This window comes from Patella vulgata, chromosome 3, assembly GCF_932274485.2.
Source record: "Patella vulgata chromosome 3, xgPatVulg1.2, whole genome shotgun sequence".
Lineage (NCBI taxonomy): Eukaryota > Metazoa > Mollusca > Gastropoda > Patellidae > Patella > Patella vulgata.
The window spans coordinates 74,538,752-74,566,292 of NC_065881.2; the positions used below are offsets into that span (position 1 = coordinate 74,538,752).

Below are 27,541 nucleotides of genomic sequence, written 5' to 3' on the forward strand. Positions count from 1 at the left end.
AATCAGATTGTGCAATGTGCTATAATGATGGAGATGTTTTTTCCAGGACAGCAGTTGGGTAACAACAATATTTAGATTGTATGTGATACACAAGACACGGAAGCTGGGCTGTGCATATATTAACTGATGAGTTGGTTACAGTTGTCAAGGGGTTTATGTGGTCTAGTGGTTTAATGCGTGTGTGTGAAATCACAAGGTCTGTCATTGAGTCCATTTGCGTGGTTTCGATTGTCCGCTTGTACTTGACAAGGAGTATGGTCACCTGTTCAACCTCGTAGATTTTCTTCTCTGAATTATTGAAATAAAATTATATCTTAGTCCCGAATTGACCTAGTTTGTGTTGAGTGAACGTTACCCCCCCCCCCCCTCGTCTCCGTATAAATTATTTAATAAAAATTGACACCTTTTGAGTCTGAAAAGCAGAATGAAATAAACCTGGGTTTATTTCATTCTGGTCACTTTTATGTTTAATATAATGGCGCCTGCGCATGTCTGAAAATGGGTCACAGCTTCTAGCTATTTTTTTTTTTTTTTCAAAAAGAAACGATGGTTTTAACCAGATGAGATTTTCTGAAATGTACACTAATTGTTACTATTGCGTTTATCTAAACAATTACATGTTAGAAGTGGTGGAACAAACACCTTTAAACAAAATACATATAAGAAGGCTAGTGGAACAAACACCTTCAAACAAAATACATGTTAGAAGTGGTGGAACAAACACCTTTAAACAAAATACATGTAAGAAATCTAGTGGAACAAACATCTTTAAACAAAATACATGTTAGAAATGGTGGGTTTATTTCATTCTGGTCACTTTTATGTTTAATATAATGGTTGCCTGCGCATGTCTGAAAAGGGGTCACAGCTTCTAGCTATTTTTTTTTTTTGAAAAAAAGAAACGATGGTTTTAACCAGATGAGATTTTCTGAAATGTACACTAATTGTTACTATTGCGTTTATCTAAACAATTACATGTTAGAAGTGGTGGAACAAACACCTTTAAACAAAATACATATAAGAAGGCTAGTGGAACAAACACCTTCAAACAAAATACATGTTAGAAGTGGTGGAACAAACACCTTTAAACACAATACATGTAAGAAATCTAGTGGAACAAACATCTTTAAACAAAATACATGTTAGAAATGGTGGGTTTATTTCATTCTGGTCACTTTTATGTTTAATATAATGGTTGCCTGCGCATGTCTGAAAAGGGGTCACAGCTTCTAGCTATTTTTTTTTTTGAAAAAAAGAAACGATGGTTTTAACCAGATGAGATTTTCTGATATGTAGACTAATTGTTACTATTGCGTTTATCTAAACAATTACATGTTAGAAGTCTTGGAACAAACACCTTTAAACAAAATACATATAAGAAGTCTAGTGGAACAAACACCTTTAAACAAAATACATGTTAGAAGTGGTGGAACAAACACCTTTAAACAAAGAAAGTCCGACAATGTGAAACAGATGAATCAAGACAGAGCAACTAGTGGGCGTATCATTTGTTGCAGGAAAATCTATATTTCAAGAAATTAGAACTGCGAAAAGTCAAAATAATAAGTGAGAAAAATAAAATTACTAATCTGTAACAACCTGTCCTGCTAATGAGTCTAATGAAATCTAATTAACTTTAATGAATTTATTTTTTCGCGGGTTGTCGCCGGAGACATCAAGATTTCATTTTCGAATTTTTATAATCGTTTCATACTCATTGCCTAACTACCTGTCGAAGCGGCTAAAATTTATGTCGTGTAGCAGAAATCAGCCTTTCGCTCTTTCCAATCATGTTCTTTTTCCCCCGTCATAAAAAGATTTGTAATTATCTTTTTATGGGGTTTTCTGAAACAGCTTTCAAACTCTGTAAAGAGATCTATAGTTACAACATTACAGTCTAGTCGCAAAGTCTGCTAAATGTCACTAAAATTCTTTGTTAATTATTCTCCTATCTCCAGCAGGCCTCTCACGGGAAATTAAAAGCAGAAAGAGTTCCAAAATCTATTAGATCTCTTTCCAAATTCCATTTAATAGACGGAGTCTTCAGAGATATTATATATATAATTTGATAAATGTTCATAAACATCTGAGGGCTTTCTGTAAGGGTCGTGACCTTTTTTACACATACAAATATGAGATATGATTTTTTATTATTAATATAGAAATCAAATAAGAAGCAATGATGTTAGTTCGTGAAAATTTAGCTTTTTGTTTTGTATTACGTCTATGAATTAATCGGAATCATAATTATTTACTTCTAAAGTTACATGAGATAACATTTCAGACTTTCAGCCTTCATTTTATATTTGGTTAAAATCGACTTTTTAAAGAGAAACTACCGAGAAATGGGATTTAACGTCCCATCGACACAAACTATGGCATTTCGGGACTAACACATGGTTCAATTTTTATTTCAATAATTCGCTTGGGGTCTTTAGCAGTCGGGGGAAACCGAAGGACCCGGAAAAAACACAAGAGGGACAGGCGACCCTACGCCTTGTCACATAGGCCTACTAGATAGGAATCGAAACAGCGTCACTCTATTCAATGGTGGACCGCATGATTTAAAGTACATGCGTTAAACCATTTGCACCCCGCCCCCTCCTTGTTTACACCATAGTCACGTTATGGAAAAGAGTGTGACCTTCGAGCAAAGCATCAGAGGCTTGTTTGTAGAGGATTAAAGCCGATCTACACGATTAAGGAATGCGTCTATTATACAGTATCAGACCACTACTACTGGACAAACATCTCACACGTATATCAGATCAGATAGCGTAAATCACCAGCAAGATTGTCACCGATATTTCTAATGACTGGGAGACCAAACCATGATTCACATAATGAACTGAGACCCTGATAAACCATAGATTAACACGACTGGCTGATTCTTTTGGTGTTAACGTGGAGTTAATAAGATTGTAATTACCAGTAAACAGTATCATCAATATGCCCTTGATTTTATCGTAACATGCTTCTACATACACCATAATGGATGGCAAAGAGAACGACAGCGAGCAAAATGTTCTATGATGGTCCGATACTGTAAATACTAAGATTTGTTGGCGTATGATTAGAAGGATGATAATGATACAGCGCGAATCTAAAGTTTTTTTGCCGAATGAGGAACATTATGACCATATTGGTTAGATATAGCAAGTTTTTCTCTTCGGAACAAGATGAAGTGAAGTACATGTCAATATTCGTTAGCTATCGCAAGCCCAAACATTTGTTGCTAAATGATTAAATTTAAAGGGTCAATATGGAAGATTAGATAAAGTGCTGACAGTTCTCGCTATAATAGTTAAAAAATAGATAACGTACAGAGAATATGCTGAAAATGGCAGTCAAATTATTTCACTTTGAGCCTAGAAAACCGAAATTATAAAAACACTGTTGCCTCGATTGTCATTGTTACTGTTGTTACGATAATAATCATAAACAGACGTTGAATCGCAGATCGAATTCAAATTTGTTTAAAATCGTACCCATCAGATGACACCGAGAGTTGATCATGGTCTTGTCATATTAATACATGTAAATGTCTAATTAATAGTTTATATAACATTTAAGGCCTAAATAAAGACCTACAATAGGCAGATTTAGCTCTTGCATAATGTATGTATAGATTATGACCAACTTGGTTAGATATAACAAACTCAAAAGGGTTTTCCCGAATGATTAACACGAAGGCTATGTGTGATAAAAGTGCTCCATAACTTGTATCATATTAAAAACCCTCGACAGAAAAACCTCGGCCTGCCGGTTTTTCTTTTTCTCGGGTTATTTTCTTCAGTCTTTCTTTCCTCAGCATAACTTCAGTCTCGTGCTTTATCCTACACCTAATAGTGTTACAATCCAAAGATTTGTTAACGAATGATTCAGAGAAAGAAAAACCAGCAGTTTATTTTCGAATGAATATATAAGACAGAGGCCAAGACATAATTCGATATATAGAATGAGAGAAATCCAACGATTTGATGCTGAATGTGTTAGAGGCCGGACAGGGCTATATAGAAAACATACAAGTTCCTTTGTTCCTTCCTTGTTGCCGGGTGATTAAAAGACAGTGCATGAATATACTTGACTTATACGGACAATTGATAGGTCTGTTACCAGAATGCTTTCAAAGTTCTGAGTTACAAGAGACAAAAATATAATATTTGTCGTTGAGTTAAACACCTCATTGAACTTTACAGATGTCCGGAACAACAGAAAAACCTAGAACTCCAAAGAGTACTGACGTGTTTCGGTACGCCAGATCACACCTTATTACGTCAACAATCAAGTTACATCATGCATTATTGAGTATAGTAAGATTCAATACCTATTAAAGTGGAAAAACCTGCCATTTTGAACTCTTAATAAAACCGGAAGTTATACTTCAAGACCGAACATTTTGATATTAATTGTTAGTAGACATGGGGGTCAACATATATGAAAAGGTCAATGGTCATTAAAAGTCTGTGTCACCAGATAGAAGTTGAAAAGTCGAAGAAAATTCAAAGTGAAACCGGAAGTAAACGAAATCAGAATTCAAAAATCGACTTCCTAAGAATTGTTGCTATTTGGAATAGGTTCAATACACAAAAAAAAGTTTTCGAAAATCGGAATTAAAATTGCGACTGAATATCGATTTGAATGCTTTTTGTAAAATCCAATATGGCGACCAAACGGTTGAATATTTTATCAAACAAGGTCTTTGAAAATGAAAGATAATATCTGTGGCTAACACCACCATATGTCATTTTTGGTCAGTTTTGAAAATGGAGAGAACTATTCATGTTCGGGAGAAATCGGAAGGCCTCGATAAATTCCGGAAGTTACCGGAAGCCGTCACAAACCTTTTTAATATGCCATTTTGAAGGCATGGATATGTTCCTTATTCCTACGAAGTTTCACCTTGAAACGCCATCTTGAATGTCGAAAAAAGGATGAAGAAAACTTTCGCAAATCTTTGATGCTAATATTAATCGAGCGAACTTCCGAATTTCGAAAAACCGTCAGTCAGAGTCCATATGGGATTCGTCCAAAGAATCCAAAAATGAAAACCCAAAGAAGATCCGTTGAGAAATAACCGAGATAGAGACAATCTGAGATTATTTTATTTACCATCCCTAAAACACTCCCTGTTCGTCAAAAATGGCCCAATTCATATTTAATAAATAGATCCCGGAGAGCAACCACATCTACGTTGGCAGAATGTTTGCACTATGTACAGTTTTGGCTGCACAATACGCATGAGATCGATGGATCTGACAATAAATTATTTACGCACCCGCTAATAGTTAGCCCTGATAGTGCTATAACCTAATGGGTGTGATGTGCAGTCCGATATTATGGTGTGATACTCCCGACAAATCACTGTACCGTTGTATAGCAATTTTACATATTTCGGTGAATATGGATATCCATTCAACAAAGGCTAAAACAGGAGCTTTCTTTCTGCTCTCTGCGATAGTCATTTCAATAACGTCAGATATCAGAATAATTTAAAATCATAATAACTATTCGTGTGTGTATTAGATAGATAAGATATTTGACACATTCCTGTTGTATTAATAAATAAAATAAATTAAAGGGATAAAAACAATAAAATAACATGAAACACAATTACTAATTTAATTAAAGCGACATTTCGTGGAGGGCCATCTCAACGTTATCAATCAAATGTAACGTCGCTTTAATTAAAGATACATTAAGGGAGATAAGATAAAGAGATGGCAGTTCTCAATCTGTTTTACAGACCTAATTCGACATCCGTCTTTTATCTCTGTCCAAGATGACTGACCTTTAAAAGGTCAGACCGCTGTAGTTCTAAGGGTGACGTCACATCACAATGTTTACCAACAAAGCAAGATGACATCGATAACGCCAAAAAAGATTACTTCTGTGGCTTGTTTTTGTTCGTTTTAAAACAAACACGAGCAGGTCAATCAGATTAGGCAGTAAAAAATGTACTTCTGAAAGAATTCAGAGTAAACAAACAGAAAAAACGTCAAATTGATGGTCACACGTGTGTTGTTTACATCGAAAGTAGTAATATGAACTGGTACGGGCAGAATTATATCGTTTTACCCATTTTACGCCTCCGCGTACTATTTTCTGTACCTATTTACGCTAAATATGGAATATTTTTTTATCAAGATATACTTCAAACACCTTTATTTATTTTTCTAATACTAAAAAAAAATGTTTCAGAATTTAATTTGTCGAAAGAAAAAAGTTAATATTTTGTAGTCATTAAGTCGCATCGATGTCATCCTTATCAGTGATTGTAGCGGCCAAGCGAATATTCACTGCGGATAGATAGTGTAAAGGTAATTTGCTGAAATTTTCAGTCAAATTGATCCACTATGAGCCGAAAAAGAAGCGGGTGAAATTTTTGCATAGTCTTGGTCATCATTACTAAAATCATTAATATGAACAGCATAGTCTCGATTATCCACTTTTATTGATTTAATTATCACTGGCCGTTAGCGGCATATAGGAATCTAATCCAGCCAACATCGAAGGCTAGCCTTGGCATCGAGAGTTTATTATGGTCTGGAAAAGTTAATTAATGTCTAATTGATAATTTAGATAACATTTCAGGCCTAAAGAAAGACTTATAATAAGCAGATTTTGCTCTTGCATAATGCATGTTTAAATTAGTAATTGTGTTTAATTAAAGCGACGTTACATTTGATTGATAACGATGAGATGGCCCTTATCGTATTTATTATGTATATCGTGTTTATTAAAGATACATTATGGGAGATTTTTATAAGGAGTTAGCCATTCTTGCTATAACAGTTCAAAAATAGATCAGGAAAGAAGAATATATTGAAAATTTCAGTCAAACTACTTTATTCTGAACATATTTATCACCAGTGTAATTTTTGACTAGCAATGGGATTGAATTCCATCTTCACTGATTCTTAGTATGGCCCATCGTTTGATTGACAGGCGTTAACTCCACCTACATAATCTCTGCTGTCTTTTGTCTGCTGTCATCATATCCGAATTTGTGTTTTACCTTTTTGGATTTTTATAACAATTGGAAAAATGAGTGAGAGGGTAAATTTTCATTCTTACTTGTATTTTGGGCATACATTAAATCAATTGAATACAGGACATAATATTATAATCCAATTATGATAAATCTATAGGTATACACCAGTGGCGTCGTGCCTATTGGGGAATTAAAAATATTTTTATTGATATTATTAAGACAGAAAACCTGTCCGTCTGTATTAGTCAGCACACGGTCTCCAGGAATTGTATAATTTGTCATTATCTGTGTTTAGTTTATTGCACTTTAAATAGTTTAAATGTCAACGTAACGCTCACGACGCCATTTAAAATTAAATCAGTCAACGAAATATCGTTTAAATCCAAGCTGAATCCAAGCCATCCGTGGGTCTACAGAGTTGATGTTGTGCTTGTTGTGTAAATAAAGATCTAATTTATAATTTCTATGACATCTGAAGCCTAAATAAAGACTTGCAATAATCAGATTTAGCTCTTGCATAATGTATGTTTAAGTATATCAATTGCTAAATGTTACTCAATGAAGTAATTTATACATTAGTCAGCAATTTTCTTAAAATTGATAGTTGCCTAAATAGAATAATACAAGTCACGCCTAAAATCCAAAACACAGAGTTAACTAGGAACTACAAGATCGGGCACAGAGGCTGACCGGTCATGAGAGAAAATGCCAATACATATTCTTATGTTAAAGATACATTATGGGAGATATTTATAGAGAGTTGGCCATTCTTGCTATAACAGTTCAAAAGTAGATGATGAAAGAAGAATATATTGAAAAATTCAGTCAAATTACTTTATTCTGAACATAGTTATCATCGTTGTAATATTTGCCTAGAAATAGTAGCGAAATGTGTCTTCACCTTCGCCGAACGTTTGATTGACAGGCGTTAACTCCACCTACATATCTCGATTATCAAGTAAAGTTTTCAATGGCATACGGAAACGCTTTACAGCGGCCTCGCTAAATGTCAACGTAACGCTCACGACGCCATTTAAAATTAAATCAGTCAACGAAATATCGTTTAAATCCAAGCTGAATCCAAGCCATCCGTGGGTCTACAGAGTTGATGTTGTGCTTGTTGTGTAAATAAAGATCTAATTTATAATTTCTATGACATCTGAAGCCTAAATAAAGACTTGCAATAATCAGATTTAGCTCTTGCATAATGTATGTTTAAGTATATCAATTGCTAAATGTTACTCAATGAAGTAATTTATACATTAGTCAGCAATTTTCTTAAAATTGATAGTTGCCTAAATAGAATAATACAAGTCACGCCTAAAATCCAAAACACAGAGTTAACTAGGAACTACAAGATCGGGCACAGAGGCTGACCGGTCATGAGAGAAAATGCCAATACATATTCTTATGTTAAAGATACATTATGGGAGATATTTATAGAGAGTTGGCCATTCTTGCTATAACAGTTCAAAAGTAGATGATGAAAGAAGAATATATTGAAAAATTCAGTCAAATTACTTTATTCTGAACATAGTTATCATCGTTGTAATATTTGCCTAGAAATAGTAGCGAAATGTGTCTTCACCTTCGCCGAACGTTTGATTGACAGGCGTTAACTCCACCTACATATCTCGATTATCAAGTAAAGTTTTCAATGGCATACGGAAACGCTTTACAGCGGCCTCGCTAAGTACACTCTATCATTTAGCCTCGATCTAACTGACGTATTTTCATCAGGTTACCCCTTATCTGATTTAATCAATTAGTGAAATCCTATTTAAATCTGAGTTGTAGCCGAGCCATCCGTGGGTCTACAGAGTTGATTTTGGTCTTGTTGTTTAAATAAAGATCTAATTGATAATTTCTATAACATCTGAAGCCTAAATTAAGACTTGCAATAATCAGATTTAGCTCTTGCATAATGCATGTTTAAATACTGGAGTGTATCCCATGTTTTTCGAAAAAAGTCCAAGGTTCCGCCACTAATACTGTAATGTTGTTTAATGTTCTACGTTTGTGCTCCCCCCGTCTTCATTAGCCCAGTCGGAGCAGAACAGTAAGACGTTAACACCATTTCTTTTCAATTCGTTTCTGCTCCGACTGGGCTAATGAAGACGGGGCTCCGCTAATAAGAGTACGATCAACATGAAAATTGGTATGTTTTTGGACAATAATTGCGCATATTTGTTGCCACACGTGACACCATAAACGCCACCAGATAATTTAATACGGCGTTCCCGATCTCCATAAATCCAAGTTTTTTGAGTGAATGGGTCATATTTATGCACTTATTGAAGATTGCCGTTAAAGATGCATTATTCAAGAGTTAAATTTGTTTATTTGTAGGTTTTTCTTTGGGCCTTAAATGTTATATAAATTATTAATCTGATATTATTAACTTGCCAAGGTCATAATCAACTATCGATGCCCTAGATTATCAACAGATTTGTATACGATTGGCATTTAATGATTTAATTTAAGAATGGATAATCGAGACTTTGCTTATTATCGTAGCAACGGTCGCGATAACAACCATGGGTATACTGTTCTGCAATCGATGATAACTCCGTTCAGCATGAAGGGATTTGACTGAAATTTTGAACATATTCCCTTTTTCATTATCTATTTTTAAACTATTATAGCGATAACGGTCAGCTCTTTATCTAATCTTCCATAATGTATCTTTAAATAAGAACCGTAACGTCATGAATACGAGTGACACTATCTTTCTTAATATAAAGTAATTCGACTAGCTGTTATCATCATCTTTCTAAAGTCAGACATACATCCCTTTTAATTACAGTGTCTTTTCCACAGTTTTTTTTCTTATCCTCCCCCATCTTTCTATGTGATATAACTATAAATCATGGTCTATATCCCAATGACCTTTACTGCCATTAGTTGGATTTCTAATTACACCATTAAAATAATAATAAATATAATCGTTATTGAAAGTTATTACAGAAGGCTTTTAACTAACTTCCGATTACGACGACACCGTGAAACAGATACCAAAATTGTTTAAAGTGGATGGGGTCACTGCACTGATCAAGGATATATAACGGAAACTGCTGAAAGTCAATGGGATTCTTCGTTTCACTAATTCAAATGATGCATATAAATTTTATACCGATCGGATGATAACGTTCACAGTGTGCAACGAAGTGAAACAAGGGCCATAATTCTATAAGAAGTACAACATCCAACGCTCAGGTACAATTGACCAGTTCGCACGTGATTACACGGCAGACATGGGGCACTTTCATAAACAGCAGTGGTTTGATGAGAGAATGGGGTAGATTATTGACACGTGGTTACATATTTCTGACCTAAGTTCTGTAATTCATGAAAGTCTGTAAGAGTAAGTGCCACAAGACCCCACCAGAAATGAAACCAACAATACAAGCACATGGTCATTGCAAGCTTCTCCGTTAGGCTTCTTCGTTTCATTAATTTAAATGATGCACATAAATTTCATACGGATCGGATGATAAATGTTGTCGCCGGACCGTTCACAAGGTGCAAGGAAGTGGAACAAGGGCATATAAAAATCCAGGAATACAGGCGCTATGAGGTAAAGTCTTCTACGAGACAGAATCAATCGTTCAATAATTACTTATTTAATATACTTAGGATATATTGGCAATTTGAATCCATAATTTGTTTTTACCAGGCAATTATAAACAGGGAAATCAGTTGCAAATGGCATATTTTGAAAGGAGATTCGTATTATAAGGTTAAAAATGAATACAAACCTATGAACGATATTTTTCTTCTGTAAATAACCTAAAGCCATTCCTATCTCACATATATACAGTCTAACCTGCTCTTCCGAGAACAGTATATCTTGCTGCATGTGGTATCTTAGGTCTCCGCCGAGCAACAAATCAACCACAACAAACATGTCTTCCTCGTCCTGGAACGTGAACCACAGATTGACGAGAAACGGGTGATCCAGGGTTTTCATTATCTCCACCTCCCTCATAACGTTATGAATGGCGTCTTTTTTCACACACATTTGTTTATTCATGTACTTCATGGCGAACATTTTCTTAGTGTCTTTCTTCTGTACTATACACACCTGAAAACGAAGAAATTCAGAAATTTTTATCGGGAATATGTTAAATGTTGGCGTAAGACAATGGTGTCCATACAATGCGTCACTTTTTTTCACACACGAATTCAGATGCGCCATACTCTTGTACCCCTGTCAATTTCTTGTAAAGCAATAGATTTTTTTTTAGAAATGGGGTTTAACGTCCACTCGATTGTAAACCAATATTTTTAACTGAAAGCAAATTCGTGTGAAAGCAGATTATATTTGCTAAAATCGGTAAAACTAAAACTGCCTTAATATCAAAGGGATGTAATGCGCCCCTTCTAACCATCAAATGCGCTACGATTGGCGCATGCGCCGGAAGTTGACCCTCCCTGGTGTAAGAGATAAGGAAGAGTTACAATTTGTAAACACGCTTTTTAAACATAGCTCTGAATATTAGAAAAATGAGCGTATATAGCGATGCGAATAAACTCGATTTAAACGCATGCCAGGTCCTCTGATGTGAGCTTCCAAAATAAACAAGAAGTGATACTGAGTTAGCTAAATTTGAGGGTCAATCAATTACAGGGTTCTGGCCCAAATTAAGATGTGTTCTTTGATATGGGATATTTCAGTTTTTATTATAGCAATCATGCCAATTACTTAAAGTAGCTAAGTCTCTAACTCATTATCATCCAAAATCTTCAACATTGAAAACACGATTTATTTGTCAAATTAAATCAACATTCATGTTGTGATCTTACCGGAAAAAGATGGGCTTTTGATATCCAATATTTAAGACAAAATAAACATTTTACCATTGGTACACGAATCGTGTACCGTAATGCGCTTCAGCCCCAGTTGTATCAAGAGACTCGAGGGACGAGGCTAAACACATTGCACCAAATCAAACGGCGTATGTAGACTGGAATAACCAGTCGCTAGAAATTTGCACTCGCTTGAGACTACTGGCTTATTTTGCCGAACATAATTGATTTGAAATTGGATTAAAAACGGAAACCATTGAATGTAAATCAGTTTATATACATTCATATTACAGTATTATATGCGTTGCGACCCACTTTTGTCAATTTCTAGGTCCCAAATGTTAGCGATTTAGCTCCTTTAAAGGAAAATATTTCCGGCTTCTTGGTGATAATTATAACTTAGTTCACATATTCCGGAAGGGATAACATCCACAAGAGAAATATGTATAAATGATTTTACAGTGAAGTTGAAATCAATTTATTTTGTTCTCTAGTTCAGTAGAAGCAGAAACAATTTTGACCAGTTTATTCCTGTATGCGGGGATTTCCCAGCGTAGTTTCCCCTTACTAGTCGTTGGGATGACACGAAAACCCGGGATTCCCGTGTATAAATCGGCGTATAAACCATTAGTTGGTTGGGATGGTCTACGGGTCTAGAGTGCCGAGCTTTGAGCTTTTTCTGGCTGGTCACCTCTGGCTTGCCGTCGTGGTTTCGATCCCTAGTGTGAGGGTATGTTGCTTGGAGGTTGGTTACATCTTCTCAACCTCGTGGGTTCTATTCGGGTACTCCGGTTTCCTGCCACAGAAGAGACCCTACACGTGCGCTAAGATCATAAAAATAAGAATTGTCTGCGATATCACCCTCGGTGGTAGCGGACGTTAAACATAAACTTTCGCAGTTGGAATTGACACTCTATCTTCATTAACCCAGCGGGTGCATAAAAGTGGGGTGTTAAACTCCATTCACTTCACTTCCTTTCTCGACCAACACCGGAATCTAATACGAGACGTACACGCGCTACATAAAACAAGAACGATCGTACTATCTGCACCAGGAACCGAGCATAACGTCATCCCCAGCATCTTGAAATCGATGAGCATTGGTCCAAAGAACAAGCATACCAAGTTTCATGTGGATTATACTTGGATTTGCGGAGGTTTAGGCTTTCTTCGAAGAACGTCGCCCAAAACAGAGAGTAATGTCCACCTGACACAAACTAGGTGTCTTTAGCAGTGTTGGGAAACCGGAGGACCAGAAGAAAACCCACGAGGTTGGACAGGCGACCCTACTCCTTATTGGGAAATCGAAACCAGGCCACATGACCCACTGACAGACCTTATCATCTAAAGGGCGCACGTTAAACCATTTGGCCACGCAACCCCTCGCCCCAAGAACAGGAAGATAGGTAGCGCGTGGTCCGAAAACCAAAAGTTCCACTGTAAGCTAACAGAGCTACACGATGCTACCAAACACATGTCATTAGTAACCCTGGTTTGTGGTCCGTCTCTTCCCATATTTTTTTTCTGTCGTGGTTGCCTAATAACACGCAATCTTCCAAATGTCAATGACATCTTTTCCTGTTACGGCCTAGTAAGGCGTTAAACCCCGTTCACTTCACTTCCTCCGTGCATGTTTGGCAATAAGGGTTGATATTACGGTTATCTCATATATCATTTCGATGAAATTAAATTTGTCATTTTCTTCTCGGATTTTGAACTACATCATTAGAAATATTCACAGCAACCCTGTGTAAATAATTATTTCATATCGATCTGCGTACGTCATTAAACAAATAATTACCTGTAATTCTCACTAACATGTAAATAAACTGAGCTAGATTAACGGCCATATTAACTCATAGGTTATAGCAAATATTCACAAACGTTTGTCAATACAATATAATCTCCTAAATAAATATACTGGCATGCATTAGATAAGATTTTTTAATAAGCACAGCCATTGATTTGAAGAACTTGTTTTGTTGGGAAATCTTTCGAATATCAATGACCAGGGTTACTTAAGTAAGGCATAAATCTGTGAACGATCAACCCATTCAGAAGGTAAAGTCTCATTGCCTCCTTTTAGTACAATATGAATATTGTGAAAGATCAATCTCTTATAGGAATATCGGTCGAAAACTGGTTCAATTCCATTCAGAATTTACAAAGATCTGTTGAATTTAAGTGTCATCAATTTATGCTGCTCGCTATGTAATAAGCCCGTAGCCATTTTATTGTGGGCGAACAGAAATGAGAAGCCTATTTTAAATCCGATTGAATCCAAGCCCGGGCGTTATTTTGGTATTTTGATTTCGTTTTCTTTCTTAAATATTAAATAATCAATCTGGGTACATATTAAATTCGATTAAGCCGTGAGAAATTTGATATTATAGCGAAATACAAATGATGTATTTTTAAACGAATAATAAAATCGCCTATCGGTGTTTACGTTCTACAATCCTATCAATAATTTCTCTTTTGTTTGAATCTGTTTTAGGAGAAATCTATACGTTTTGCCTTTTAACATATCCCTCACCATCAATAACATGTAACACAACACAGTTTTATGGATAACAATTACTATATTATATACACACGACTCTTCGACAAGGTTGATAACGACCAACTGATTCCTCAATCCTAGCAAATGTGTTGAAAATTAAATCAGATCAAAAAAACGTCCAAAAATGTTCTAAAAGTGCCCAAACATGTTCTAAATCTGTCTTTTTGAGTTATCCGCGCCATGCCCCACTCAGACCCAGCAGCTGTTATAATACCATCTTAATAGTTCGTATCACCTATTCTACCGGGTTCAAGTCCCGTACCACTGGGTTCAAATACGTTTATTTTAAAACATGTATATATGTGCCTTTTTTTAAATTCATCCGTTTGTATTAGACAAACGAAATGCCCAAAAGTATCATTCTCACGGCCGGCTAACTTGACTAAATGCCCAAGCTGTAATAAAAACTCAGAACACACTCTGTTTAGTGGGATGCTTTCACAATGTAACCAGAAACTTGAAGAAAAAAAATACAACGCAATTGGAAATGAAATGGAATGGAGTTTAACGTCCTACTGTTCTGCTCCTAACCTGGGCTAATGAAGACGGGAACGCAATTGGAATGAAGTCAATAAAAATTGAGTATAATAGCGAATTAATCACAGAAGCTGACATCCATAGCTAGTTTTATACGAGGTAAAATTTAACAAAACTCCAAGAAAGTCATAAAACATAATACATTAGAGGATTACATTGAAGATTTGGTCTCGACTTTCACGAATTACCGCAATTTGATCGAGATGATGGCAGTTTCCATATTATTCACACGCTACCCTTCTCAACTGGCACGATTTAAGTGCGTCAATGATATATTAATGTTAGTAGAATTACTGGTATAATTTACGAGGGGATATAGAAACTTGGTTCTTTCAGACAAGCTTTCAGACATCGTACTGCTGGAGGTCTCTGCTCACAAACAATTTAAGCACCGTTTAACGTAGTTACCAGTTTGAAAATACGTTCAGTTGTGCTTGGCTACAGAGATTTCGCCAACACAATAATCGGTTTAAGTCATTCAATACACTTCGTGATTTTTTGCATCTTTGCTCAATGACTCTTTTTATATAATAATTGAAACCACTTTTCATTCGGGGTTACTTCGAGATTTCCTTAATTGAAAATTACTTGACTACTCCGGTGGTGGAACACGTGTCCCATTGACGTGTATAAGTTCTGTTAAAGTTATTTTTCTGGCCTTGTCAAGTGTGTATTGTATATACTAGAATGGCAAGGTGGGATGTTTTGGAGTTTATAAGCATCTAAGGGAAGAAAGCCCAGAAATAGATTCGTAGTATTTGGTACCTTGCACCAAGAGCAATGATTAAAAAATAACATTCAAGTCTCTGCCGGATTTGGGTAAAGAGAGACCCTCACCCACCCTCTGAACTAGAAGTAGACGAAGGTGTGTTTTAAATACAACAAGCAAAGCAGAGATGATGTATGTTTAAAACCACAGTGCATGTAAGATAGGCTTAATGGAAGTGTCTTGAGGCCGTATGCTTCAGCCTGTCATGTAAAATACATTAAGGAAAGAATCACCTAAATGAACCAGGTTTCTAGTATACATTGCATAATATAAACAATTTTATTTTTGTCTATTGAATGGAGACTGTGTTCTGGCTCTCGAGCTACCAGATTATTTCTACTACTTGTGACGCGAATATCATATCATTTAAGTCGGAGTTGTTTCCGCTTTCCAAAAATATAAAGTTCATTTCAGTCAGGTGGATAATAATGGAAAAATAGCGATTTTTTTTTACATGTTCCGTGGATATTTTATTAAAACACTTCTAGACTATATACATATACATAATGTATATTTCGATCGTGACTAATAGGGGATAATATCTTTATATAGCCACATGTATATCTAGGGTGTTAGCTATACAGAGTAAAACACGGGTCTATGCTATCATACATAGCACAAAGAATAATCTCAATCTACGGTTAAATAACCTAAGACTAGAAAGGGTGGTTACTGACACGCTCCCAATCCACTCCTTCAAATATAAGGAGCCGACAAATTCAATTTAACGACACTCAATAAATTGGAAAGCCAAAGAACAAATACATGTGCTTACGCCCAATCTGATTAAAACACAGATCCTATTTCGTTTCGTTTTTATAGTTCAAAATTTGTTTTACTTGTCTTTACTAGTACTACACTTGGATCTGGAAGAGTTGTTATCATTGACGTGTTCTGGCTGATGTGAGGGATTAGCCAATGAAACGGTCTGTTACGGCGAGCTTTTGGTTCACGGAACTGTGAGTAAACCACTAGAAACGTCAACGCTGATTGATTAATTAATGTCTGACGTCATAGGGTCAAAATCCGCTCGTTTGACCCCTAACGTGAACTCCCACTATAACTTGTCAGATCTTCATGTAGTGTAGGCCATCGAAAGTATAAAAAGAAACGAAACGAGAAATATAGATATGTATTTACTTGACTCTTAGTTATTCAAAGCCAGTCACAAGACATAATTATTATCCATTGCTATATTGTTTGGGGGGGGGGGGGTAATGGCTGAATTGTTAACGCGTGCGCGTTGCATCGTAAGGTCTGCCATTGAGTCAAGTGACGTGGTTTAGATTCCAGGAGTAAGATCGCCTGTCCAACCTCGTCGGTTTTCTCCGGATGGAGAACAAGTTGAAAACAAAAGCGATTTTTTGTACAATCAGGGGCCATAATCCAGAAAGTTATGGTCTGAAATGTGAAAATATCTAAAGGGACTGGGGTCTTTGGAATATAAAGATATATTTTAAGTTTCATCAAAATGGGATAAAAATTGTGACCTCTCGAGGGTCCAAAACGTTCGTATTGCATACTTTTACACAATTTGCGTACAAGGAGCGGCCATTTCGTCGGACAGTTTCGTGTCGATTTTGCCAAAGTTCGAATAGAACCTTCATTATGGTGGAATGGTGATATATTTAAACGGTTTTTAAGATCGGATAAAAATTGTAACCTCTAGAGAATCCACAAGCTAAAAAGCACGATTGTTCGTACAATCCGGAGCCATAATCTAGATATGCCCGAATATCGAAAGGAACCAAGATCGTTGGGTTATAAACATACATTTCAAGTTTCATCAAAGTCGGATTAAAATTTCTAGGGGTCCACAACCTTGGTATTAAATACTTTTACACTATTTATGTACAAGGACGCAGTTTCAGTCCGATTTTCACGAAATTCGAACTCAACCGACATTATGGTGTAACGGTGATATATTCGAAGGGATTTTTAAATTGGATAAAAATTGTGACCGCAATGTCACCACAAGCTAAATATACGATTTTTCATACAATCAGGGCCCATAATTCAGGAAGTTGCGATCCGATATGCGCAAATATCGACAGGAACCAAGATCTGTAGGCTATAAACATGTGTATTAAGTTTCATCAAATCTGATCAAAATTGTGAGCTCTCGACGGTCCACAACCTTGATAAAACATATTTATTTCAATATCTGCGTACGAGGGGCGGCCATTTTGTCCGGCAGTTTTGGTTCGATTTCACGAAATTCGAACTCAGCCGACATTACGATGTAACAGTGTTATATTCGAACGTTTTTTTTAAATTGTATACCATTCGTGAACTCTAGAGGGACCACAAGCTAAAAACGCGATTTTTCGTACAATCAGGGGCCATAATTCTGGAAGGTACGATCCGATATGCGCGAATATCGACAGAAGCCAAAATCCTTGTTTATAAACATGCATATCAAGTTTTATCAAAATCGGGTAAAAATTGTGACCTCTAGAGTGTCCACAAGCTAAAAACGTGATTTTTATTTTTCGTACTATCAGAGGCCATAGTCCATGATGTTACGATCCAATACATGCCAATATCGACAGATACCGTGATCTTTGGGGATAGACCTATATTTTAATTTTCGTCATAATTGGATAAAAATTGTGACCTGTAATGTCACAGGGGGGACGACAATATACGTCAACATGAAAATGCGGGCGTATAAAAATTCTTCTCGGTTCGGCATTCGAAATGTTCCTACAAGTCTGTATTCTGAATTCACTTGGATACAGCCAAATGTCAAAAATTTACTCATGCTTTGAATACAAGTTTGACTTTATCGTGCAGATGGGAGGAAGTGATTGTATTTGATACTATGTTATAACGATCTAGACAACAGTCTACCCTGTAAATCATTGGCAATTATCACTGATCTAAAAATCTTTCTCAAATGACAAGATAAATACAGTAATTTTATCAAGGGCAGTGATAAATTGTCTGAACAGATTTTCTAATAAAAAAAACTCGATATCTAATGTCTCGTGTTTAATTATAGTTTCTGTTCCTTGAAATTCTGCGAGATCCACCGTTCTATCAATCGGCTAAATATATTGTCCAAGGAAATCCTAACTGGCGTCGTAGGGTCTGGCAAGGAGAGCATCTAGTCGTTCGGATGGTACGAAAAAAACGAGTTCCCGTGCTCGCGCTGGCGTGCACGTAAAATAAAACTTAAAACTTATGTTTCTCAAAATAAGTGACATCTAACTCAAGCAGCCCGAGAATAGAACGTATCCTGTCAGACGTTTTTTTTAGAGATGCTCTAACAGGACAAATCTTACACTGTGTGACTCTGTCTTAATCGACATTACTATAATGCGCACAAAGGACATTATGACGTGCTCTATCAACAAAAGTTAGTTATTCTAGCAAACTCTAAACCAGGAACTACAACCACAACGAACTTTAGACTATCGCATGAAAAACACATTTTATTGCTGGAAAAATAATTTAAAAGATAATTGAATAGCTCCTTATCTGCCAGAGGTTATTGGTTGTCAATGACAGTAATATGTTTTTGTAGTGGGAAGTATCTGTCCTTGATTTCTTCAATTATCTTTGCAAACACAACATCTGAGTGCTTCCTACTCTGGCCTCCGGCATTAATTACACAAAATATCAACTTTCCTTTTACCTTGAATATGTGATATTTATTATTAATTTGATATCAATATTCTTAACGACGTTCCTCGAGGTGATCTGATGTAAAACACATTTTGATTATTTTCAGCTGTCCACTCACTCTAAGCGTATGTGGGCGTAGAGACAGAATAGGCTCGAGGTAATGATCATTTGAGGGCCTATTTGATACATATATGTTCATTTTTCGTTATATATTTGTAAACCGCCAGATTTTATATAATGCATCTTTAGGTGGGCGTTAAACGTGATAACTTTCTTGGCTATCTTTGGTGGAGCTAAAGGAATAAAATATAGATAAATTGAAATAGTCGGTTTACACCAACTACTAATAGTTTTACTGTGCTTGTAAACTGTTTTGCAGCCAAGAAATCATTTTGAAATGGAGAATAACCATGTAAGTAATTGCTGAAAATCCACTTCGCTTCATCATTTAATCAATGTTTCAAAATATTGGACTGGGTGGTAATTTTAGCCTCTCGAGTGAAGGCATTGCTGGGAAGAAATTCTGAAAATAATTGCTTAAATTCTTTGAAACACTTAGGTCTCTTTGTTAGTTTTGTCCGCTAAACCCCATTTCAATTTTTTTCAATTTATTCATATTTTAATCCTAAATGTGCCCGAACAGTAGCCTAGATAGACCTTGATAGAATACGAAACGTAAGCTACAATTTATACTTTTACAGCCAAATTGAAATTCCAGTAATTGCCTATAGAAAGGATGCAGACGTCCATTTCCGTTAAATCTTGCAGGATGCTTAACGACTTCCGCTATGTTTTTGATGAATACAGGAAATCATGTAAGACATTTAAGCCACTTGTAATCTGCAGATAGTCTCGTTTTACCGGACGTGTAATAAACTATTAGATATACCTAATTTTGATTGATCGGGGGCATATTAGCTGTTCGACCTATCGACAAGACTGAAGAAATGAAATGGAATTTAACGTCAAATAAGGTGTTTGTTTTTTTATATTTAGACTTCTGCTCACGCAAGCAATGCCATGGCCCATTTCTTGCAGCGGGTAGCGCTTCTTCGAATTACAGATGTGATTACTGTCTAACATAAAGCTAACTGCTAATGGTTACACATAGTCTGACCAAGAGATATTTCACTATTGATTGCAGACTCAACAGTATGGTGGCCGACAGTTGCCAACTCAATTTATTTTGAATTTATAAGACGTTTTATTTGATCTATAAAGTCGTGGTACCTGGTGCTTGAGATATGCTTACATTTTTACAACCGTAAACAAAATGTGAAACATTCAAATACCATGTTTCGAAATACTTTTGTTGGTGCTTATTTTTTAAGTCCACGGCGTCCGCAATTTGTGGCAATATCCCTCTTCAAGACAGTCAAATATACTAAAAGTGTCCTTAATGACGGGAGGTCAGCATAAACTATACTAAGCTAAATCACAATTACTTAAAGAGGTACAGTTAACTGTCTTGTCATTCGCTTTAAATCAATTAAAATCAATTGCAATCTTTTCGACAATTGGTAAGTTGGTTGTATTGATCAGTATTTCGAGCAAAGCAATCTCAAGGACGGACAATAAATGTCTGGTCTACAACTAATAAGATATTTTTAACCCCTTGGTTCACCCGCCAGCTCTCACAGAAGCCTATTACAGCTGATAACTAAATTTTATCGTCAATTATCGGGAAGTTTGTCTATGTTGGAGTGGCCTCTAACAGAGTGGAAACCCAGATTCCAACACAGGGCGGTAGTTCAATACGTTCCTGAATGGTCTTTCACCATCTATTTAATATGGTATTACATGGGCTAATGGCAGGACGTAATGAGTATTGGAGTGTTGCTTTATACTATTCAAATAAATTGAATGAGATTCATGACCCTCACAGACTCCGCTTGAATAGTTTGTATTACTGAATGGAGGAAATACATATTGGAGGAAATCTTTAACTAGCAAAAAGAGATTAAAGTGAATGGTGCACACAACCACATCCAGATGGGTAATATTAAATAACATGGGGTTTAAGACCCTACTTTTCTGCACTAATAGGACTAATGAAGACGGTCATATACCGGAAATTGGGCTCATATCGATAAACATTTCGTACGTACGATTTAAACTGATCGAATGGATGAATTTGGATGGATTCAGCAATACATCAACCGTGGTGATACTAATGGATTTTAATAATTTATTTCTACGATGTTACGAGCATTATGTTTTCCAGCTGTCAATGGTGAGCTGCGTGGTTGACGACCTAAGGCGTTTAGATCATATGTCAGAAAAGCACGTGTTGTAGTTTCGATTTCATGCTTGACAATGACCAAGAGTTGGGTCTTCTGCCTAAAATGGTGGGGTTTCTCTGGGTTCTCCGGCTTTCTTCCACTCTTACAGATCTCTGTGTGCAAGAGAATTATTGAATACAGATGTACTATATGTTTGTCTTTGAAATGGCCTACGTTATTTAATAGTTTTGAAGGGGCAATATTTAGGGACCAATGTGCAGGGTAAGTAATCATGCTATGGCAGTTAAATTCATTCTTCTATGGGGTCTTAAACCAATAGTTCAATATCCTTAGATCACGGAAATGCCCCTTTAAGATACTGACTCCAATGTTGGCCATGTCCCTTCTACTACATACCCATTCAGTGACACTAAATTATTTGGATTCGATGGTAACTTATAGGGTGGGCTAAAGGGGTTCAGTTTAATATCCAAGGTGGAAGCGGGCGTAAAGCCTCAGAAGAAGAAGAGAAGGAGGTTCAGTATAACAGTTACTTTAACCTCAAGTATACCAGCCTATCCAGGAATCCATAAAACTAAGCGCTGTGGCAGACACATCTAATAATATAGAACCGTGAAATTACCAATCCAATGTTACCAAATGGTGGGGATTAATTCGACCTCATAGTAATTTGTAGAATAGGCTCCAAGGTTTCCGTATTGAAGTTATTTTGACCTACATGCCCGGGTTTCTATAGAAATAGTCTTATCTCCAGGAATTATCTACCATCGATCTGTAATAGCCGTTAACCTTTATGACTAAATGTAGGCTGCACGAGAAAAGTAATTGCGAAAATGATTTCTGATTAGATTTTTATCAAGTATATCGAATAGGTGTAATTCTGCGGCCAACATACTTCATTAAAACGGCAAGTTACCGTTTTTGTTTAGTAAAACATGTGTTTGGGGGCTGTGATTTACCGGAATTAGTCTCCCTTTTTTTTTATCTCGGAAAATGGTTGATGCCTATACACGAAAATATATAATTACTGTCTGATCGGAATATAATAGTAGGATAGAAGAGGAAAATGAAAAAAATAATGGGGTTAAATGTATGTACACAAAACGCAAATAGTTTATTATTTCGAGATTTGATTCATTAAATTCTGTTAGCAGTGAGAAAACACAGAGAAGACACACTACATCTTGCTCATACAACCGTGGAATGGAACCCACAATCAAACTGGTGACAGATTTATAATCCACAGCCCACCATATTAAATCTTCAAAAAATGTCTATAATTCGACAAATTCAATGTGGTCAAACATTCTACGATCTCAATTTTATAAATCAATCCTATTACAATTTATTTTTATCAAAACCATTCTCGCCCAAAATTAAATCAAAATTACATATTTTATTGCCTGTAGATCTGACATCAGCGATAACAATGGTTTATTTTAAGTACATATTTAGGGGACGTAGAAGTTGTTGGAATTACATGCCAGTTGGCAGTACTTGTCCAGATGAGATAAGGAAGTGACGTATAGCTCGGCTCCTCAACGCCGGAGGCATAAGACACTTCCTGCTGGCCATAATGTCGTCCTGTTTCACCAAAATGTTGATAAATTACATAATAACGAAAGAAAAGGCAATGAAATAAAATATATTTTAATATTTCGTTTTGTTTTGTTATACTTCCGATGGCGTCTACTACATGAAGGTCTGCAGGCCAGTTGTGGTGGGAGGTTGCGTCAGGGGTCTTACGATCGGCTTTTGATTATATGACGTCAGACATTGATTAATCAATCAGCGTTGAGGTTTCTGGTGGTTTATATACCCACAGTTCCGTGCACAACATGCCAAGAACTCGTCGTAACAGACCGTTTCATTGGCTAATTCCTCACATCAAGCAGAACGCCTGTTATATAACAACTGACCTATAAAAAACGAAACGTTTTAATCAGATTGCATTTCTTCAATATTACTGCTCCCACCCTCATGACCAAATCCGACCCTTCGACATCACTGGGAACCCAAGGATTACTCATCTCAACTCCCATTCGAGAGGTTTCTCCCCGTCCGTGTGTACCTGTCATTTCATTAACGTTATGAAATATGACAGTTGAGTGAACCTGAACTTGTTTTAACGTCAGCTATAGAACAAACATCGAACTTCCCATTTACACGTACAATCCGGATAAAATCATAGGGTATCGATTACTATCTTCACATCGTGTCAATATGGCGCCCATGTACAATATAGAATCATGCTGTTTGTTAGAATATTGACACGCGTAATATGATTGTATTATTGTGTAGTTATTAAGCTAATATACATCGATAAATCACGAGCGATAGTGTTATAATAATCAATCAATCAGTGTATTATTAATAGATGAATGCCACTGAATGGTTCGGTTAATCAATGGCGGCAAATCGTTATGTCATAATTTTGTAGGCTTGAGGTAGTGAAATGGGTTGTTTAAACATTTATTACACAGGTTTTTCGCCACTCAACAGAACTAAGGGAAATGAAATTTAATGGGATTTAACGTCCTACTCCGACTGGGCTAATAAAGAAGGGCATACGCCATACACTACCAATGGTTTCCGTTCCATCCGAACGACTAGACGGCTGTGCTTACCAAGCCCCTTGTCCCTGTCCTGCACCATTGACAAGAGAAAACCACGCTGAAAACTCCCGAGGAACTTTCTCATTCAACACCGGAATCGAACCCGCGACCTCCAGGCTAGCAAGGAAGCGTCTTACTCACTTAAAGCGAGAATTTTATATTTTCTAAGAAAGTCAAAACATAATTATTTCTATGTCTTTTGCTCAATAGGTTATCAACTCACTATTATACGACCATGGGCATTATTTCCCATCTCTAAAAATAATTGACACAGGAAATAATAACACAATTACCTCCCTTGTTTTCCTATTGCCTCCATGCATTAGTTACCTTCAAACGTTGGAATTTGAAGTTGAAAATGATATTTTTGACAATTTCTCAGCTGGCAACAGTGAATTATAGGATTAATAGGATTATTCTTTAACAAGGTAGGACGGTTTATGGTTACCATCTATTTTAAGGCTTTATTTTAATAAATTTTAAAAATATGAAATTGCAGCTTTAAGACACCGTGGCTACCCGCCGAACTAAGGAAGATGGGCACACGCCTTGCGGTGTGATATGAGAGAAATTTTGCGTTGCAACCTACTCGTCATCGAAACACGCTGAAATTCCCGAGGAACTTTCTCGGCCAGATGGAACCCGGGACGGTCAAGACAGTGAGCCAGCACGTAATCACTGAGCCACCGTGGCTCTAGTAATCTGAGAAGAATTAGTTGGCCAATTAAACTTTAGTATTCTCTGAAACCTATAATACATTCCGGGTCGTATACTTTTTTTTATTAATATCACGATATTGTCTGAAACCATAAACCAATCTTCCTTATCAGTAAATTAAATATTGAATTATGCCATATTGGTCCAGGTACTCAGGATGGATACAACTTCCTGGTTGCTTTATGATACAATCAATCACGCACCGTAAAACCTTTAACACTCGTCAGTTCAATAATAAAGAATGCCACGCAAATATGTCTCGAAATTGGGTAGTTATAATAAAACCCCATTAAAAAAAGAAGGTGGTGTGTGGTTCATTGGTACTAATTTGCCACACTCAAATGAGTGACATCGACATTTTAGAACGTCACAAAACATTTATACGTTATAGATTAGATAAAGAGCTGACTGTTCTTGCTATAATAGTTAAAAAAAAGATACATAATGAAAACAGAATATGCTAAATTTTCAGTCAAATTGCTCCACTCTGAACCGAGATAGCGATTCAATTTTAGGTTAGCCTCGGACGTCATTACTAGCTTTGGTGCGATAATAAACCAAGTCTCGGTTATCCATTTTACGTTAAATTATCCATCACAAAATATATTCAAATCCAGTAAATATCGCAGACTAACGATGGCATCTACAGTTGATTATGGTCTGGATAGGTTAATAATTTAGATAACATTGCAGGCCTAAAGAAAAACCTACAATAGGCAGATTTATTAGCTCTTGCATAATGCAAGTTTAATGTCTTTAGGTAACACCCGACAGTTGGCTATTACAAATGGTGAGTAAAATGTCTGTTGTTATTAAGTTAAAGCTCTCATCTTCTGTAACATAAGATTCCTACTACATAATAGTCTACATATTGTTAGAACAACTGGTCTCGTGGGGTTGCCTTTCTCTTAGATGACAGCAGAAATTATGCAGCTGAATCACAGAAAGTGATAAAGAGCGTAAACCAAAAAATCCAAGGGACCATCCAAACGAAAATGTCAAGCAAAATAAATAAAAAAAACACCGGTACTTAATTATAAACAAAGCAGTGAAAATGCCCAGTTAGGAGTGTGTCCCACCATCAGTGAAATGACAACGGGTGTCCCCGGTAGGTTGGATATACCTGGCCATTTTCACGTCAATATAAGGGATGGGTTGCATTACGATTTGTAACAAATTATATCGGAATGAATTAGGGACATAAATATAAAATTAATACGTCACTGTATGCGATGTTTATCAGGCACGACGATACCAAGGTGGAAAAGCGAGTCATTTTGCCACTAGAATACAGGCGGTTCTTCGACAAAGGGAAATAACCGCAGTTAGACATAAAACAATGGCTTAGTACAGAAAGGTCGAGAGTACATTTACCAGACAAAAACACTGCTAGGATTACATCCTCTACTGATCAACTACCAAACTTCCCACTAAACCTATCCATGGCGGAAGGCCGTAAATGGAACGATTGCAAAGTCATATTCTAAGATACCGGAAGAAGCTTCAGCTCTCCTAGGTACTGTTTGCGATATAACTACTACTAGGATTACACATGTAAGCATGTGGATATAATCAGGGTATTATAGTGTCAAATTATAAATAAATACTACTAATATGATGCCTGTACTCAGAACGATTACTAAACCGGTTATGAGTGCTCTTTAAAATACAAAATGACATAGACCGCCAGAGGTAAAAGCCGCTTCCACCAGGAAAGGGCGATGAATGAGGCATATAGCTAATCGTTCTTCACAAGGACCACCAGTAAAACTAACACAGTAGAGTAATTCAGAGTTTCCCTAAAAGCATGCTCTGAAACCCACTAATCAACACCCCCCCCCCCCCCAGTACACAGTCTTAACTATATATTTGGATTGATTTTAAATGTGAATATCCTGAAAAGCTGCTGTGTTGCCCGACAAGCACTAAGCCTTTCTCGGGACCAACTGCATTCCTGTTCCTTACCTGGAAGTAGTAAAAGAAGAAACGATATAAAATGTAATGTGGGTTCAGTGTCCTACATTTCTGCACTCAGGTTTAATCCAGGTAACAGAAAAGTTAAGATTGGTAAGAAACAACTTTTTTTTTATCTCCTATCCATTAAACCAATATCTTTTTATAATCAATCAGCTTCCACAAATTATCTCTGAACACCCAAGAAAGCATTAAGCTTAATAGATTTCAAAATGTTATAGGTTTCACAAGATAATAGATTTTGTAAGGTATTACGTTTCTAAGGTTTTACTGAGGTCTGAATTACAAGGTTTATCTGAACTCTATCACAGCCATTAACTACTGTTTTATCACAGCCATTAACTTCTGTTTTATCAAGGCAGCTGTAGAAAGTAAGAATCTTATTAGATTTAACACGAAAATTTTATTTTTAGAGAAAACAAATATAATATGTCATATTAGATATCTTCGCAATAAGTACACAAGTGCTCGCCTATTTTGTTTAGTTTTTTGTTCCCAGATTAATGAAAAATGCTTAAAGGAAGAATTCTTTTTATGATATGATGGAAGCGGAAGAATTCTTGTTATGCGGTTCTAATCTGTTTTATTTCTTTAAACATTTTCATATATGATGATGGAAGCGGAAGAATTCTTCAATTAAACTTATGTATTCGAGTAAAATTGTAGGAATTAAAATGTCAGTCAACTAGC

The 27,541-nt window shown here is 36.2% G+C and overlaps 1 protein-coding gene across 1 annotated transcript in view; it reads right to left on the reverse strand.

The window, feature by feature from the left end:
* The window catches only part of LOC126816698 (serine/threonine-protein kinase 32B), a 123,745-nt gene that overhangs the window by 41,144 nt on the left and 55,060 nt on the right, over positions 1 to 27,541 (reverse strand). The window contains exon 3 of the mRNA XM_050543435.1: positions 10,753 to 11,078. Coding sequence (XP_050399392.1) covers positions 10,753 to 11,078 — 326 coding nt within the window. The remainder of the gene's footprint in view (positions 1 to 10,752; positions 11,079 to 27,541) is intronic.